At 37.7% G+C, this 19,685-nt stretch overlaps 1 protein-coding gene and 1 long non-coding RNA gene across 2 annotated transcripts in view; one reads left to right on the top strand and one right to left on the bottom strand.

The window, feature by feature from the left end:
- Nucleotides 1–18,506, top strand: part of BCLAF3 (BCLAF1 and THRAP3 family member 3) — a 33,553-nt gene extending 15,047 nt beyond the window's left edge. The window contains exons 8-12 of the mRNA XM_068684306.1: nucleotides 367–485; nucleotides 2,302–2,416; nucleotides 8,000–8,095; nucleotides 11,801–11,956; nucleotides 13,420–18,506. Coding sequence (XP_068540407.1) covers nucleotides 367–485; nucleotides 2,302–2,416; nucleotides 8,000–8,095; nucleotides 11,801–11,956; nucleotides 13,420–13,449 — 516 coding nt within the window. The 3' untranslated portion in view covers nucleotides 13,450–18,506. The remainder of the gene's footprint in view (nucleotides 1–366; nucleotides 486–2,301; nucleotides 2,417–7,999; nucleotides 8,096–11,800; nucleotides 11,957–13,419) is intronic.
- LOC137857604 (uncharacterized) lies at nucleotides 7,029–11,297 on the bottom strand. Its single transcript, XR_011097177.1, has 2 exons — nucleotides 11,162–11,297; nucleotides 7,029–7,883 (listed from the first exon to the last, which is right to left on the bottom strand). It is a non-coding gene; the product is annotated as an uncharacterized lncRNA (long non-coding RNA).
- Nucleotides 18,507–19,685: the final 1,179 nt, after the last annotated feature.

Here is a 19,685-nt window from a genome sequence, read left to right as displayed (position 1 = left end):
TGGTGCAAGTATGTAGAAATACAATTTAAGATCTATTATTCTTAATTAAGGTTTACTGGAATATGCGAATATTTTTTGTTGTGGTAACTCAGCAGGAGCTTCTTTTGCTGAAATTCTAGTGTTCTGTTTAATGTTGTCTGGAAGCTTGTAACAAGGCAGATGGCGCAAGAGAGGGTAGTTGTTTGGGACAAATTATTGTTACTGTTTTGGATTTGGGATCTTTGGGTTGATGTGCATCTGTCTTATGTCCAGATGGTTGTACTGCATTAACAAGATTATGTATGGGATGCAACCCCTGAAGGACAGAATCGAGTTAGTGTTTAGCTATTGTGAGCTAACTTGGCTTCAACCCTTGCTTTTAACTAGAACATTATGAGAGTTTTAGAAGATCCAAACGATCTAAGGCATGATATAGAAAGGAGAAGAAAAGAGAGATTGAAGAATGAAGATGAGAGAATGTTTCATGTAGATGGTGCAGCTCCAAGGTAATTAGCTAATAGCAATCCTGTTTGCATAAGCCCATGTCTCTCTTATGCATTAATTGTATTGATGCTTCCAGAGGTGCATTCAAATTTGTTGTGATTCCTTTCCACTGAGTTTCTGAATTTGATTTGGATTGAAATTCCACCAATATACATTGCAAATGTAGTATGTAATGGGGAATTGACTTGAAAGAGGTTAAGTTGCAGTAGGGAGGGGGGGGGGGGGAAAAAGCAAGCTCAAGTTGCAGACCTGAGTGGAATAGGGGAAAAAACAAATCAGAAGATGCTTTACTATTTTTCTGCTACTTTACGTGGTATATAACAGCATTCTCTTGATATTTTGGTTTTTCATAAAAGCGTTCTAGAATGACTGCATTGTTCTGCTGCTCTAGTTGTTTGTAATGTCGTGGAATGTCAGAAATTGTGATTCTTGGAGAATTGTATGAACTAAAATTAGATTTTTGGAATTGCTTGTTCCTGCTCTGAATTCCTGCAGCAGGTTTATTAAAGATGGGTGGCCCAGAGGTGTTTGCTAACCTCAGTCATCCTTTTTTGCTTTGATGTTGTGAGGTTGGCTGACTTGACTTATTAGTGCTAGAAATGTTGATTGAAGATTTGCCAGAGTGTAATGAAATGCATCTATGCTGTAGTCATGACTTGCAGATACCTCTTAATATATTGCTGTTTGTTCATTTTAAATATGGTCTGTAAGTGGCAAATAGCAGCAATACGTGTGTACTTAGGAAAACTGACATGTAACGCTGCAGAGGAAACACTTCTTGTATCTTATACTTTTTTTTTTTTTGAACAAAAAGAAAATAAAACCAAATTACTGGACAGTTGCTGATAGCCTTTTATCAGCCTGGGGTTGTATCTTTCGTATATGTTTGGCCCAGTTGTCTGGGAAGGCTTTTTCTGCTATTTCCACAGCTGCTGTCTTCCCTACCTTTCATATCCACCACTTACAGAAGGAAGCTCAAGCTGCTTTAAGAAGTGTGGCTGTCCTGGGGTGGGGAAGTGTGAAAATTATGCTGTCAACCCTAGTGGATAGCATATTGTGAGCAGAAGGCAGCAATTGGATGAGGAGGAAAAATTTACCTGAGATCAGGGTTTTTTTTTATAGTCCACATGTGAGATCCTGGTAGTACTTAATCAGCTGTTAATTTATTTCACATCCATGACAACCATTCCTTTATGTTTTGGGAACCATGCATTTGTATTTCTGGTGATTACTTTTCATGGTATGTGTTTTATTTAAAGGTTTTATGCACATCTGTATTAACAAAGTGCCCAGTAAAAAATCAACATCCCCCCCCAAACAAACAAAAAAAAACCTGCTTGTTGACGATGAAATGAGCATAAGTTCACATCTAGTGATTTATCAGAGCTTCTGTCAGGTTTGGAATTTTTCAAAATTGAGAGTTTTATACAACTTTAAAGATAGTACAGTACAAAACTGCTGAAATGCAGAAAGCAGGTCAACCGGCAGAGGGCAGTGACAACCAGCTGTGCAGGTGTAGCTGGGTGAGCCAGGGAAACCTGATTTGATAGTGAGGCTTCTGAGAAAGCCAAATATCTCCATTAATTATCATTGCCTAAGAGAATACAGCTTACTGTGCAACTTGTACACTAATGCTAAGCCCTAGTAATTTTTCAAGTGTCTTAGATTTAGATCGCTTGAAAACCATCACTTTACAACTTCTAAGTGGTACAGATGTTAGAATAAGGTAATTTAAATTACCAGGTGTTGCTATATTATGGTTTGGGGTTTTAATGGTTCTCTCTCTCTCTCGTTCTCTCTCTGTCTCACGCACATCAGGAATCAGCAAAGCTGCAGTCTTTCAAAATTACAAAACTCTCAACTTGATGGCTTCCAAAAGCCTATGAGGTTCATTAAACCACCTTTCAGGAAATTTATTGGGAAACCTCACCTGGTAAGTCTAAATATAGAAGTAGTAGCTTCTGCATTTTTTTATCTTTATTCATGATTCAGTTTCTGCTGCCCTGTTTAGGCTGATGTGACTTTAACAATCTGTGAACTCTTGTCTTTAAGTTCCCAATGAGCCTTTATTTTCAGACTTGCTCAACGATAAAAAGTCATAATTTCAGTTATAGTGCAACAGTACTTCCTTAGACTTCTGCAGCATAGAATAATGCAAGTGAGATAAAATCACTCTTATGACCAAATTCTGATTTAAAACAAAAAATAACAAATGGTGCTTTTGATTTAGAACACCTCTGTAGTACTCTAAAGCCACTTTGCTGTTGTTTATTTATAACCTAGCAGGGAAGTTGTCAGAAATTGATGATATTGGGTGTAACTACAGTAGAATTGAAATATTTCTTCAGAGTCTGGAAGTAAGGTGTGCGACTCTCAAATTCTTACTGAGTAGCAGGAGCAGGTCAAATTAACTTAGGATTCATAATGAATTACAGAAACTGATTAATCGATTGATTTGTACTGCGAGACAGTACAAGCGTCTTTTATAAAGCTACAAACAATATTAAGTTTCCATATGTTGCATTTCTCCTAGTTCATAATATGATACTTAAACACAAATTAGAAGGCCTTGTTACTGAGCAGATAACCTGAGGTAATGTGGAATAGTTGGGGAAAAACTAGCTGTCAGCAGCTGGAAGGGGAGGTCTGAATCTTTTTGGTTTGTGTAAGTAGCATTCACAGAATCACAGCGTGGCTGAGGTTGGAAGGGACTGCTGGAGGTTATGTGGTCCAAAACTGTGCTCAATCAAGTTGTCCAGAACTGTGTCCGGCATTGTTATTAAAACAATGTTTCTCCTTACGAGAGAAGTTACGGAAAACTCTTATTCTAAAAGCAAAAATGAATAACATATTGCAGAAATAATCAGAAATGCCTGAAATTATATTCCTAAGGATGGAATGCTATACAGTGGCATAGTTTGTCTGTGTTGATATTGAGTTTATCAAAGCTAGTTTGGACACTTACTCTTTCTTAGGCTCTCTTTGTAATGTATTTTAATACTGAAATGGGAAAGAGTTATATTAAGTACGGTAGTAATAAATTTTTCCCTTCTGGAAAATCCCTTTTAAACAAGTGCAGTCCTATTTCTGAGTGTTTGTGTGTGTTTAATTTGGGCAACTGGTGAGACTAGAAAAGCTTTATTTGTATGGTATAACTCTAAAACCTGTTTTCTGGTGGGCACAAAACAAGGAGACTAATGAATGACAATTTATTATACATTGTAGTTAATACCCTATGGGACAAGGTTCTGGAAGACCATACAACTTCCAAAGTCCACCAAAAGTAGCTTTTATTTAGTCAAAGTAGCGATTGTCACTGAGATGTAGCTGCTTGGCAAGTGTGTCTTTCATCGCAAAACAATGCAGTACAACAATTTTAAAGAGTGAGGGATGTTGAGATTGAAGCCCCCAAAACACATCCTGATTGTTCATTTTGTTTGCAGTGGCTGTATTACTTATAGAGTGTTAGCTGTTAGTTTGAAATAAAAACTGGCTTACTGTTAGATCTGCTGATGATTCTGAAGACTGCATTTTGATATCTGCTAGCAAACTGCAAACATGCAGTTCTTAGGTAGCTTATCTTCCTTAGGGGAGATTGGATAACTCCTCGGTGCAGTGTATCTTTCAGAACAGCGTTATCTGTGAAAGCATAGGTATTAAAAATGCAAGGGATGACTCTTCATTATGTCAGCCATGCACAAGTTTGCAGACAAAGTGGGAAGTTAAAACACTTCGGTTTGCCATTCACGTGTGCCAGTAGAAGTGAAATGAATCAATGCTCGCCACCTGGCATAGAGGGGTTACAGGCATTTGGCAAACGTGTCCAGAGTATGCTAATTGGCACTTCCTAAGTGCATCTTCTCTTCTGTTTTTGTTCTTTGTTCTTGCTTGTAGTTTGTATTCTGCTCCTGTTGTTTGTTTTCCTGTTATCTGCTACATCTGATGCTCGATATGTGAAGTAATGCGGAAAGAAAGTCATCTTTTCCCAGGCAGAGCAGATCACTAATACCCTAACTCTCATATCTGAGACAATATAAACAGTTCAGCTAACAAGCCAGCTTCAGTAGCGTGGCATTTCCTGTGGTGTGCGGACACGCTATATGAGAATGTAGGGTCCTTTCCTGAAGGAGCAGTTCTTCAGGACTGGGCGCTATGGGAGCAGAGCTTATCCTGCTGGGCAGCAGCTCAAACTTGACCTCCGTGTATCCTCTGTGTATGTAAGGTGCTAGCACTGCTCTACTATTTACTGTGGGAGTTGAGAACTGGAGTAGTTTCTAAGTGGTCGATTTTAATTTCAGCCACGTGTAACTTATGAACTGAGCAGGGTTTCTGTAATAAATTCAGAGCTGCATGACTGTGTCCACTGCTGCTTTATTCAGAAATGCAATATTAATGCAGTCGAAAGCATCCTTAAAGCAATGAATGAAGGTAAAGACCACTCACGCCTGTTTCTTACAAGAGGACAGAGGTCTGGAGTTTGAGATTCAGTCTTCTACTAGAATAGAGTTGCTCGGATGTGAATGCTGCCATATGTGTTGGAAAGTGTAGGGACCGTGACTAAAAAGTGATCTTCAGAGAAGAGTGCGTTGGATTTAAGAAATGGTTTGATGCAACATCAGAATATTGATGTTGGGCCAACCACATTTATGAAATAGGAAACATCCTAAAATGGAGCATAGACTGTGGGAAACAAAAATGTGTGGAAATACTGAGAAAGGGATTGAAATGTAAGCAAGAGCTAAGATAGTAGTTGCTGGATAGGAAAGTAACTGTGGTTTTGCTTACTCTTAGATATGTGGGTAGGAATCCTTTCAGTGAGCTCCACAATATAAGCAGAGCTCTCCAGTTTTTGTGGGAAGGTGTCTTATGCTGCAGAAGAGATGTAGTGATAGCATATTGTGTCAGCAAAATTGTAAAGGTGTGGAAAACACATGCAAAAGTATGCAGCAGGCATCTCTTACTACTTCTGTTTAGAAGTGTTGCACCTGTACCAGGAAATGCACAACAAGAACTCTAACCTTCAGCACTCCTCCCAGGCTTGGTTGCTCTTGTTTACAGGTGAATATATATAGAGAGAAGGTACATCAGAGAGCCAGGCTTCAATTGACGAACATAACGGTGCCAAGACTAAAAAAAAAAAAAAAAGTTTAAAAATAGTATTTGACAGGATAAAATACTTCATCATAAGTTGTAATACAGGATTTAATTTTTTTGTCTGAATTTACTAACGAAGACTTTCTGGTTTTGTTTGAAAAACCACAATGAAATTTCACTCTCTTGTGTAAGAAGGCGTGTGTATCAGTACTGATAAAAGATGGTTGCTTAAATTCAAAGCCTGATAAGCAGATAACAACATCTGATGTGAGGATGTTGCCTCATGTAGAGACAGATACTGTGTCAGTCCTGTTAAAATATACTTAGAGTAAATTATCAAAATGTGATATTAACATCATTTTGGTTCTGTTGGGTTTTTGTTAAACGGGCAATATTTGGATCCAAATTGAACAAGTAAATCTCCTATTACCTACTTCTAGTGTCCAGTTTCCATTGGTTACCAATATCTTTTCAGGGCAAGGTATGAGAGAACCTTTAATAGCAGGCCAGCGAAGGGAATGTGCTTCTCATGTTAGTATTTAATAAGTGGGAGTTGAGCTTAATCTTGAGAATAACTTTTGCCTTGCAGATGTAAATATCTGCCTAGCCTTGCATGTTATTGACCAAAAGGCTAAAGAATATGAGATCAGAGTAAGAACCTACTTGTATTTCTCTTTTTTTTTTCTAAAAATTAAGTCTGTCTTAGGAAACTTCTGAGCAGTAGATTGCTGGAGATCTGTAGATCAAGTAGTTCTAATGGGGTTCTTATGAATGTGCTTGAATCTGGGGGAGGGATGGGGGGAGTGTAGAGTGAGGATGTCCATATTTAGTGAAGACAGGCTTTCTTTAATTCCTGAAGTTCTATTTTTAACTATAAGAAGAAATGTTCTTGAATGGTTTCTCTTTTAATTTTGCTGAGTTCTCAGCTTTAAAGAAGAGTGAACTTCAGTGGGGAGCTTCCTTATTTAATTATGGAGTGCATGGAGAAATAACTTGATTTCATGGAGTATCTTCAGATGCTGATAAGAGTGCTGGGAAGTTTCTGACATGCTTTTTCCTCTGGGTATTTAATTTTTTTTGAAAAGCCATTTTGACTATCTTGATCTCACTTCATAAACTTTCTTCCTCTTTTCTTGTTTCCTGCTGAGTTGCTTCTCTTCAAAGTGCTTTTCAGAAGCTAAATAGTTGAGTTGTAGGCAATAATGTTCTTCAAAAAAAAAAAAAAAGGATAGCTTATATTCCTGTTAAGAGTTGAATTGCATTGCAATACTGTGCTGTTGCATTTATTAGCCACCCCAAATTACAACGTGTTAGAAAACATCAAAAAAGCTTCTGCCACCAGAAAGGTTTAATATTTTGTTAAGAGTACAGAAAGTCTATAAACAGCAAAGCCTGCATTTGCATTTTATTATAAAATGATAGTTTATTTAGAAAAATAAAATTTATTTGGGGGGAAAAAAAATAACAGCACTGGAACATTTTTGTGGTTCTTTAAGAGGACTTTTAAATGGAACAAAAAAATTGAATTTGGCCAAGAGTTCATTAGCCATTCAGTTCTGTCTGCATTAGATGACATTAGTACCTGTTGGTATGTAAATGTAAACACTTATAATTGTATACCGTGGTTGGAGAGAGTCATATCCTAGCTGTATGGATCTTCTCAAGGTAGCTGTTGTGGGAAAAGTTGGAAAAGGGCCAAAATACACAGGTAGAACAGTGGCTGGGTGGAGCGCTCTGTTTTATGCAACTGTGGCTGTTGGACTGCAGCTGTTCGGCGTGTTGACACAAACTATTTCAGTACCCCTTGTCTGCTCCACTTGTTTTTGAAGACAGGTATGTTTCTGTGGCAGGCAAGCATTTTCTGAAACGCTATTTTATAATGCAAAGTTAAAAGTAGGATCTTCTATGGACTGATGTAATGTGGTAGACATTTGTTGTCTGGTTGCTCTGGTGGTGTGTGTGGTAGCATTGCATGTGTCTGCTGTAAAACACGCTAACCAACGATGGCCATACGCTACCCAAGGATGTCCAGAGTACTAATCTTGTTCTTATTCCTGACTCAAGGGATGAGTGCTATTCCACTACACTTGCTGCATGCAAATTGAGGCATCTGTTCTGGGGGGAGAGGGGTGCAGAGTCTTAATTGAAGAGATCTGAGCAGGTAATGACCCAAGAGAATGATATTCCAACATGATGGTTTGTATCATCTTTGGTTTCCATGGGCTCTGCCATTGCTTCAGCCAACCTGGACTCCAGGCCATTTTCTCCTATTCTGGTGCCTTCAAACAGTGTCATTGTGTCAAACGCTGTAAGATTGAAAAGATTGCAGTGTGTTAGTGTAACTTGGAAACTTTTGTTGCTTTTGACTGTTTTCTTTCATAATTTAACATTAAGCTAATAACTTTGTCTGTTTTCCTACTAGAATTCTTACTATTCTTCAAAAACAAGTGATACTTTCCCTCATAGACGCATTAGAGGACACCTTGAAAATACAGGACCCATCAGAAGACACTTTAAGGTACACATCAGCTTTTATCAGATGTATTTGTTAAATAAAATTGAGGTTTTGATCCTGTTGAGTTCAGTAAAGAGACAGATTTGAAAGTATTGAATGACATGGAAATAGTGGCATCATTGCCTAATTGTCTCTATAGAACTAAATGGAAGTATGAAAGTCAGCAGAGCTGAGTTGTCCAGGATTGTATCCGTACAGTTGGAAGAAATAAGCTAACTCCAAAGCTGAGAATGGGAAGTGGAGAAAGTGAAAAATGAATAGAAAGATCGTCTGTTCCAAACCAAGCTGAGCAGCTTTCTTTCTTTCTCTGAATACGTATGGGAGCCTGAAACATTTCCCGAAATTCAGATATTCTGAAAGCAGTACAATTCATGTATTAATGCTATTATTTTATTTGCTTTTTCGTATAGGGATTTCTGGGGAACTAAAGTCTTGTGTGTACGCTGCATATTGCTATCTATTCATTTTTAGGAAAAAAAAAAAAACAAACAACTAAAACTTTATTTTCAGGGTCTCAAGATGATAAAGGGGTGAGCAGGTGTATTGCTTCCTGTGATAATGTATTTTCTTTCTAGAACCTTCTAATTGTAAAATGTACTATGGGATCAGAAAACAAACACTTTCTCCTGCTGATAGTGGCATGCTATGCATGGATTGAATTAGATGCATTTATATCAGAAAAACACAACTTATACTCACTTTCTACTCTACAAGTACCCCTACTAATTATTTAACAGGAGTAAAATACCACGCAGACTTAGTGATCTTATTTTGTAGATAGGGGTATTGAAATAAGGCTTTGGGTAAGTTGAGTAGCTGGTGTTTTGGATGAAACTTTGAAGGGTGAGGAGGTTTCTCCCTTTCCCTTCCCTCAGACTGAACATAAGCAAATTGCTATGAAAGTTTTTGGGGTGCTCCTGTTTAAGTATGCTTTGCCAGTCAATCTGCCAGATAGCCCTTTTTGACACTGCTAGCTTCGCTAACTCTATTCCGGTAGTGTTTGGGGGGGGGGGACTTTTCCAATCTGAAGCCAGTAAGTTTAAAATGTCAGCCTGACATATTTCTATTTTAACATGTAAGGACATTGCAGTCTCTTAATTGGTATCCCCTCTGTATTGCCAGTTTGTAGGGGATGGATGGATCATTAGCACTGGCTGCTGTATCGTTATATCAACTACCTGCATTGCCTCGTAATATAAAGAAAACAAATGGCTGCCTTAATTTACTTCAGCCAACAATCCTGCTGGAGATTATGCAGACAGGAAAGTGCCTGCTTAAACTGTCATTGCCTGTGTATACGAAACCTGAACACTGCTGTATCCAGTGATCTGTCCCATGGTGTTTTAAACTTGTAAGGAAAACAGCATTTTCACTGGTATTGCGGTTTCCATATGTGTACATTACCTTTGTCACTGCCATGGAAACAGCACTGCTGATTTGACATTAGTTTCATCAAGTTCTCACATTGAGTTTCTTCCCGCATAACATCATGGGAGGGGAAAATCCTTTCTGTTGCTAAAACCTTCTTGAGGAAGGCAATTTGATTCCTCTATACTCAAGAGCCTTCCACTGATTATTAAAAACAAATAAATATGCTCCTTCCGGATACATAAAACGGAGGAGTTCTAGCTGAATAAGCAAAAGCAGGGGTTTATTTAGATTATTTTTGCAAGACCATATGTTTTTCAAGAGTTTAACATAGTACAAAAATATTTTTAGAGCAGCAGTTTCATAAAAGATCTGGACAAATCTTATAAAACTTAAAAGGTCTTTTTTGTAGTAACACTTTGAAATGAATCACTAAGCCACATTTAAGTGGTATGTGCGTGGTTATCTTTTTGAACTAAACTTTGTTCTGTTTTGCATGGTTTGGTGTATTAATGGCTGTGGAGAGCAAGCACATGGTACCACGTAGCTGCCTGCTCACTCTCCTCTTGCTCCCACCTCCGAAAGGACCAGGGAAGAGGATAGCGAGAGCAGAAGCAAGAAACTCATGGGATGAGATGAAGAGAGTTAAGGAAAGGAAAGAGGATGAATAAAGAAATGATGCAAGGACAGCTGCTCACCACCTCCCACAAACTGACTGCCCAGCCAGTGCCCAAGCAAGAGCTCCCTTCCCTTAGCTTTTAGCCAAAACGCTGGTGTGTTGGCAGTGCTGTTGTAGTCACAAATCCAAAATACAGCACCATGTAGACTGCTATGAAGAAAACTGACTCCATCCCAGCAGTACGTTGGTGTATGTTTGCTCTTACAGAGCTGGAAGCCATCGGTTCTTAGGCACTGGGATTAGCGTTATTTGTAAAATAGTCTTAATGTAAAAATAGATGTCACTCTAGCATATTTTTAGACTGTAAGTGAACTGTTTTCTCACACACCTTAGACTACCTCATATGCCTCTGACCTGTGTGTGACTGCAGTACCTACATACCAAATGTATGGCCTGTTAACTACTTCTGCAGCTGATTCTGCTGCGTTAATAATACCTCGATTTCTCTTCCTCCCTGCTTATGCAGATACTGGAGTTGAAACTAAAGTGCGTGTATAATCTCACTTTCAATATCTTGTACATTTTCTGCCTTTCCCATTCAGTCTGCTCCTTCGCTTGTTGCTGCACAAATGCAGTGACAGACCACTAAGGCCTCTACCTACGTCAGAGCAGAGAACCACAGCAGTTGTGGGAGAAACGAGAACTTCTAATGTTAACTGCGTTCACTGGCTTAATATAGCATTAAAAATGCCCTTCGGCTCTCCCTGTGGTAGGCTTATATCTACTTAAGGAATTGACTTGCACCTAATTGTGTTGTGCTGAGACTCAGGTACCTTTTCAGCAGAGGAGCTAGTTAGCATTTAGTGGCCTTTTGCAAGTATGTCCTCTGCCCACAAACACTCTAAGAGTAACCCTGGGGAACTGATGGGGACAGCTTCTTAGCTCCTACGTAGTAGGTGGGTGAAATGATTTTTGAAGTAACAGGAACTGTGCACAAAGGAACCTCTGTTCTGTACAGTCCCTTCTTAGCTGTACATCTTCCACACAGTGGAAAACAGTGGAAAAACCGGTACCAAACTTACCACAGCCTAGGAGTACATGATTTTTTTTCTTGTTGGAGGTCTGAGTGCCTAAGGACAGAAACATTTTTATAACTATAACTATCAGTGTTGGTCTTGCAATACTGTTCTTTCTGTGTATGTGTAATGCCACTCACCTGTAAGCTTTTTGTTACCTCTGGTCTTCATTCCTATTCCCATGCTAGGTTGATGTACAGTATTTCAGTCTGGAAGTGATAACAGCACAGAGTAATTTATGTTCAGACCACAAGATAATGTAGAACTGTATGAAAAATAGCCCTATTGACTTCTGTGTAGTGTAACTGTTTTTGGCTCAACAGGTTTGCCTGCTGCAGTTTAACATCAGTGAATTTAGTAGCAAGTGATGTTAGTAAATGGATTGTACAACGTTTTAACGCTTTTCATTTTTCAATGAGGAAGATGGTTTCAGATGTTTTAAACAGTAAATACAACGTGGCAGCTCTGTGATCCACATAGTAGCTAGTAATCTGAAGAAGAGCAAATTGAAAATAGAGGCTCAGCACTTGCAAACGTGGATTCTTGTTCAGAACTGTAGGCTTTACGTGTGTATATAACTGTAAATATAAACTATTGAGTTTCGGCGCCCTCATTTTGTGCATTTTTTTCTCCCTATCCTTACAGAGCAACTTTGCAGATGGTCGCTTGCAATCCCATTATAAATCAGGCTTAGTACAGAAGGGTTTATATATTCAAGCTAAGTACCAGCGGTTACGTTCTGTTGGTGTAAGGGGATTTACCACTAATAAATTCAGAGATGGATTTTTGAGGAAAGAAAAGGTGAGTTGGCTTAATTTATTTTTCACTAAGTCCTTTTAGAAAATGTGAATATTCAATTGATCTGCTCCAGTTTTTAAATCCCCATGGAATAACTTGGAGGGGATTTCTTGGAGTGTTGGCTCTTCGCACTTCCACAGGCAAACTTGATTTTGCACTTATTTTCTTCATGATTATGCCATAGGAACTTGCTGAAATCTGTTTTGGATAGTTGCAAATCAGAGGTGGGCTCAGAGATTCTGTAGTTACTTCTGTTCTAGTATTTTCTCCTTGATCTGTTATTGATAAGAGAAAGTGGCCCTCTGTATAGAAATGTTACATCCTCTCAGGCTACAGTTTTAAATTAACTTGAAGGATATTAATACACTTTCTGATTAAGTCTGTATTTCATCTCTTGTTATGTTGCCTTAAGAGTTCATCATGTGCTTTGAATTACACACTTGGAGTACTGTTCTGAATAAAGCAGTACGTGCTGTCTGTGTAAAATGGTTTAAGCTCAAGCTGAAGCAATTAGGCACATCTGTCCTATACTTTCTGGTTTGGGGTGTGCATGGGATGGTGATAGTGTTAAGGTGCAGAAGAAGTTTCGAACAGTATGAAATGTTACAGCTTGTGGGAGGACAAGCAGTTGATCAGTTCTAATAAAGGATTTGTTTTAAGTATGATCAAAGCTGTATGGGGTTTCTCAGACATCAGAGAATTGGATTAGATGACCTGTGCAGCCCCCTACCTGTTAAACAGGTTGCTTCTTGCTCAAGTATACAAGTGAATTGCTTTTAAATTTGTATGGACTCCAAGAAGCTTGATCTCTGAAGGGTGAGCAGAATTGGAATTAGTGGAAAATAGATGGAGAAGGGCTTTTTTCCAAAAATAACAAACCAGTAAAATGGGCATCAAGTGCCGTAATATAATTCTGTTGTAGTGAGCTTTTCCCCCATTCATTTCCAATGCTGTTCCTTAATTGGATATTAAGGTTCTTGTCTGGAATTTATGAAAACAATCTTAACAAAATCTGGCTTCTGGAGATTACGATTTGAATTAGAGAAGCATAATAAGATCTGAATATTGATTTTTGACCAATGAAGAAATTGAGTATTGTTGAGTTGAGGTAAAATCTTGAAGAATAAGGACAGCCATTATCTTAATAGCACAGTGATTGCTCGTTAAGTTAACTGCTTAAAACCCAAATATTCCTTAGATTCTAGCATTTCCTTTATTTTGTGTAGCATAATGACTATGTTTGTCCTTAAGATTTGTTAAACTGGTCAGAACACCTTCATGGTTTACTTCACCATTCTGAAATAACTGTGTAGTCACTTGCAGTCTTTACAGTTCTGCTGTTCCAATCTGTAACTGAAAGAATTTGTTACATACAATAATTCAGTACCTGCAGGAAGATTGGGAGCTTGCTTTTTTTTCTAATTGTTACTACTTGATGGTAATGATTGTTTTACTTTTCTCTATAGGGAAATTTAAATATTGGGACAGAAACCTGAACTGAGCTCTGATCCTGAAGTTGAAACACCTAACACAGCAAAGGGAACACCTGTTCATTTTTTGCAACTTTGTCAAGACCTACAGTAGGATAAAGGAACTAACCCTGTAACTTTCTTGATTAAAAATAACTTTATTTTTCAGTAGTGGAATGCTGCGGAACTTTTTTTACAGTTTTAATAATTGCTTTTAAATTACAGTATTTGAATGAAACATTGTACCTTTAGTTCCTTTTGCATACCGGCCTCAAGTAAAGAAGTCATTGAAGGGAGTCTTTATTTATTGAATACCTTTTCTTCTAAGCATGATGTTACAGATGGAACTTGAGTTGTTATACCCAGAAATTTATATGTTGGAAGTCTATTGCTTATGTAATAAAAGAAAAAGGAGAAAAAAAGTGCCTGAATTGTTTGGTAATAGCACATTAGCTCAGGATTTTCCAAGTAATGACCTTTTAGGTTGTGCAGTAGATCTTACACCTCTGTTCAGTTGTTTCCGTAAAAGTGTTTTGTATTACTTCATTTTAATTTAATAATATTCTTGGGTTTCTGATGTGTATATACACTTGTGAATTGTTAGGATGTTGAGACAGTTTTCGGTATTTGATTAAAATGAACGAACAGGCAGGTATGTAATGTGCTGTAGCAGTAGCTTATAACTGCACTGAAAGCATGCTTGGGTTTGTTAGAGGATTAGTTGGTCTGTGTTCAAAGTTATTCTGTCCCATTATATTTTTCTGTGTGTGACATTCTTAACCAAGCCACATGTTTTCTAATCTTTTTTTTTGGTCATAAATGATTTGGTGGTTTCGTGGATTCTGAAATTGGGGCCTGAAGTATTTAGTTGCAAGAAGAAAAAAAAAAGGGCAAAAAATGTAAGTTTTTATAAGCATGTATTCTAACAACGCTGTTCATAATTGAAACTGCTTTAAATGCAGATAGTTTGTAACTTTGTTCAAAATCCCAGTAATTCTCTGGGTCACCGTACTTCAAAGAAGAGCATATTGTTACACTGTACACAGAACTCAAATAGCTTGCCATGTTTTTCTAAGCAGCTATAAACAATATTGTGCTTATTTCCTGTTTATAGCTTTTGCCTTAATATATAGTGTATAGTAGGGTTTTGTCTCTGTGTTACAGATTTAAGACTTCTTATTCCAGGTAAATTAAAGATGCATAACAAGTAGTTTTCAAAGGAAATGTTCTTATTTGTTTTAAGAAACTTTTTTTTTCCACAATCTGAGTGTTAGCCGTAGAGAATGCAGGCTAATCTCTGTTGTGGGTAACCGATCAGAGCTCTGGTAGTGGGTAGAGGTAAGTGTAGAGATATGAAATTTGGTTTTGGTGGAAAGTCAGGATGTGATTTTTTTTTTCTTGCATGCTTTTCTTATGTTTTTTTTTTTTTTTCCTGAAATACCATCAGTAGAGGGACTGTCTATTGGAACTGTAAGTATGGCTCAGAACAGCTAAAATAGTGTCACTTAATCTTCAATTCATGGGGTGTACTGCTTAGTGTTCAGAGGAAATAAGAAGGCAGGAAGCGTGCCAGATTCATTGATTTTTACGGTGATTCAACAATAACACCAGATGGCTTAAGTTTCTAAAACCCAAGTTTTCAACTGAAGTAATTACTAAATGATTCAACTAGTTTTTCAGTAACTTTTTCCCATACATACACAAAACGGGAAGCTAAAGGAAGGAGATTCCCTGGTCAAATGCAGCTAACATTCTGCAGTTAAGAAATTATGCTGTTGGTGATGAATCTGGCAAAATTTCGCTGTGTAGATTTACTGGGAGGTTGAAATAAGGAATTGAAACAAGAGATTGAGTCAACACAAAGTGACTACGTGGAGTAGCCATGGCTAGGCAATCCGCTGTCAGAGGAGCATTGTGTGTGCCCCTGCAGGTTGGGGCAGGTTCTTCCTAAAGCTGACAGGCTCTATTACATTGCTCCTGAATGTGCTAAAGCATTGTAAAACACAGGTGAAACCATACGTGGTATAGGACAAACTACAGATTGTCTCACTCAACAGGATGTTACTGTGTCTGTAAGCTTCCTGCAGTGTTCTTATTAAAGCTTGGAAGAGAACTGGCTGTTGAGGAAATGGGAAAAGATACGTGAAGAAACTTCTGACATGCCAGTTTTGCTAACGTTGTGTGGAAGTAACTGAAGTAGCCTGACTTCAGCCAGTTAATGCTGCTCTTTCATTTTTATCTCTTATTTAAAAGCAGCTTTGGAAATGTGAATGGCTCCTGATTTTGTGCTTTATTTTACTTGTGCACAATTAGTTTCACTACCTTAACAGTTTAGCTTAATTATTTCTGTAAATGTGAGCAACGTATTGCAAACATGGTATTTTTGGCAAGTTTACTGACACCCTCCCCTTCCCCAGCCCATCATTGGTCCCAAGATAAACGCCATATGATGAAATGTAGCCCCTGTTGCAGTTGCTTTAGCTTTTTTCTGAGGAGATTCCATCTGCCCCAATTACATTCTTTACCGATAACATTGCTTTACTAATTCAGGATTTTGTCATGACAAAACTTCCTATTTCACATAAATTTCATACAGAAAATTAGTTCTGTGACTGAGTTAAGTGGTAGAGACAGCGAAACTATCTAGTCTATCTAGTGTGTGACTTTACTCTGCTTTGTATCTTCTTTTAATTGCAGGCTTACATCTGTATACTCATACACAAATCAGCCCATTTATTTTTTCTGCACAGAATATTTTAAGGATATAGAGTGTTTAGTTGAGAATAATATATTGAAGTTACTAATGGCTCATGAAGACACGAGATGAGAAAAATAGTATTAAGCAGAAGAAAGGTCAGTTTACTTGAATAACTTTGTGCCTTTCTATATTGTGACTGCATTGTATAAAATGCCCTCCATACGAAGACTTAAGTAATACTCTTAATTGTTGCATTGTTTCCAACAGGAGCATGGACTTGGGTACAGTTGTTTAATGTAACTGCTTGCTTTAAGGATATGGGTCATCCTCAGCTCCAAAGGGAAACAGTGTTCCTTGTAAAGCCTGTCACTGCGTTTGCTATTGGAAGGGCAGGTTAAGAATGGGTTTGTCTAAAAGCTAGTTAGCTTTTCTGTTTTATACTTCTGTAAATGTGAATTGCCTTTCTGTTAATCAACTTGAAATGACTGCTAAATGCTTGTTGTTTGTATGTGAACAACGCAGTTGTTCACATGTGAAACTTTTTTATTGATATCCAAAATGCAATTGTTTAATAGAGTCTTCCTTAAGTGTCTGAAGTAATAAGTTGTGATGTTAGCACTTACATTGCTGATCAGTTTAATCTCTAAATTGATTAATTGATTGGGTTAGAAGCCTCATCTTATGATTCGCAGCTTTTAATGTAATGATCAAGTTCACAGGGTTAACAGAGTTCTGGGGCTAGTAAGAAGCAACACATTTGCAAGGTATATACAAGACTGCCTTAACTCTAATAGTGACTTAAATGTTTCAAGTCACCTTACCTGATGAATTTAGATGGTCTGGAGACCTCAGTGTGACTATCTCCGCTCAGGTAACTAATAGCAGGGGGTGGGAGTAAATCCAGCTGATAGCCAGTTGTCTGGCTATCTGAACCTGCTGCCTTCTCTCCCACGGCCTCGGTACGAAATGCTGAATTTTCTTTGTATGAACTTGCTTCAAAAAAAAACAAGATTATGCTTCTGGGCATTACAAAAGGCTGGGTTTTCAAAAGTGCTTTTTGTGCTTTAGAAAGTCATTTTTGTCATGTCTTAGAAATTGATAGAGTTGCTTGGAGAAGATGATTAATGATTATAGCAAAGATTAAGCTACGGAGACTTGATTTCTCAGTAGTCGCTTCAGAAGACTGTAAACAGAGGGAGATTTTCAACTTCCTTGCTCTCTGAAGAAATCTCTTCCCATACACTGTAGAAACATGCCTCTTGCCTTTCTTTACGCATCTGAACAGCCATCTGCAAAGTTCACTACAGGAGAGCTCTCTGAAGGAAGGACTTCAGGCTTGCATCCTAATGAATCTGCCAGAACTGGATGTTTCCGCACGTATCTGGCCCTTGACAGACTTCGTTCCCCTTCTGCAGGATTTGAAGATCGGAGGCTCTCCTTACAAAGGGGAAATGCAATAGAAAGCCATTTCGAGATCTTTGAAAGCCTACTTGTAACACTTGGCTCCCTTGACATCAAGGACAGCAATGAACACTTAGATGTGTTCTGTTTTAAGCTTGGTGAGCATACATTTTCAGTGTTAGGTTTGAGAAAACCATTGTCCATAAACTCCTTCCTTGCCCCCTTCCTTGCCCCAGTAGTTTTTTGTTGGTGGAGGGTTTTTTGAGTAGGCATTTTGATGTGGTTTAATAGTTTTAATGCTGCCTACCACTTTAACGTGGTTTTCTTCTGTTCACTGCTCTGAATTTTGTCTAAATCTCATGTTGTCTTTTTAATATTTCATTTTCTGTAAATAATGCAGTAGATGGCTTTTATTTTGTGACTGGCTCCTCTTATGTCTTTATTGTCGAAGGAAGAGACAGGGTGGAAACAGTTGTTTTTAGTACACTCTTCATGGAATAAAAAAGGTCTCATTGTTTTGTTTTAAGAATAGCAGGACTGTTTTTAACAATTGAATGAGGATGTGGGCTAATGTCCATTTCTAAGAAATATATTAATATTCACCTTATTTATTCTGTAGTTTCCCCTTCCACAAGGATTCTCTGAGTGTATGTGCACATGAATGTACACACGCATACACACAACATGATTAGAAACCTTTAATGTAATTATTTCTAAATGTGGATGAAAAGTAACATTTTTAAACTACTGAAGATGGAGTTAAATGCAAAAGCATTTTAAGTCTGTAGTCTTTGGAGTCCACAATGGTGCTTTTGACAATGTTATCCCATACCTAAAAGTCTCATGTTAATAAGTATATATTAAGATGTAGGTATGTTTATATGTATGTTTAACATAGTTTCTATAAAATCATTGTAAATTTTGTTTCTACAGACAATAAATGTTGTAACAAGATTTTTACTTATAAATACATTCAATGACTTGATTCAGTAGTTGTTTAGTACTTGGCATCATTTTCAGTGTTTTACTTGATGTGTGTAGCTGTTGGAAGGTTATTTATATAACTTGCTGCTTGAGTTTGAAGCTTTGATCCACTTCCTATGTACGTCTTTTTGCCTAAAAGAAGCTCCCTATTTGTGGACATAAAACATGAATCTCCCTTTAGGGCTACCACAAAAATAAATGTTATTTAAGGAAGGAGGGGAAAAAAAAAAGCTCTGAAAGCAGTTACATCTCTCTCTTTCTCAATGGCATTCAAAACCGTTAGCATCTCTGTCAAAGTTTGATTCGTGCCCAGTAAAGGGGCAGTATGGGTGAAAGCACACACTTGGCTGACTTTACCAGATTTTGCATTTAATAAACCAGTGCACATTTTTTTAAGAATTTCTGTAATACATAAATAACATTGGTACTAGGTAAGAATAACCATGTTGTCTCAACACTAGGATTCACTAACAAAGAGAAGCAGGAATTAGGTTTTATTAAGGAAATATTAACTCCTCCACCCCCCATTGCTCACATAAACTTGGCATAATATAAATAATATTAGCCTTCACTGTATGTAAGTCACCTTTTTTTTAATAACTCCTAATCCTACTGTCCTTGACAAAAAAAAAAAAACAAAAAACAAAAAACAAACAAAAAAAAAAAAAAAAAAACAAAGCAAAAATCCCAGTAATGCTTGGGGGATGTGATAGTGATGCTTTCCAACCATCAGACTCTAGTCTTCAAAAGCACACGTGCTTGATCGTGACCTGTAAAGCATGTTGGTTTAGGTAGTTATTTTAAAAGTGATATTGATGAAAATTTGCAGGTTCCCTCTTCTCTAAGCAGCTCCTTAACCATTCATTTTCTAAATGTCTCTACCTCTGCAGCATATTCACTCACCTCTCTTCTCCCACAAGGATAAGGTACTGAAATAATCTCCAATGTTACTTTGTCCTGTCCTGACTGAGGGGTGCCCATTATTGGTGCAGACTTTATAGGAACACAAGGTCCTGTAGAAATTCTCTGGCTTGGGAACAATGGGAAGTTGTCTTGAAGGTACTATGATTTTCTTTTCCTCTGGTTTCCAGGACAGGACTTCACTGTGTTACAGATTTACTCGGTGGAAAAGCCAACAACTTCCCATATGTTGATTTTTTTTTTTTTCAGTGTTGCTTCC

Source organism: Anas acuta, chromosome 1 (assembly GCF_963932015.1).
Source record: "Anas acuta chromosome 1, bAnaAcu1.1, whole genome shotgun sequence".
Lineage (NCBI taxonomy): Eukaryota > Metazoa > Chordata > Aves > Anseriformes > Anatidae > Anas > Anas acuta.
Note: the sequence above shows the minus strand (reverse complement) of the source record. Positions and strands in the feature narration are given on the sequence as shown.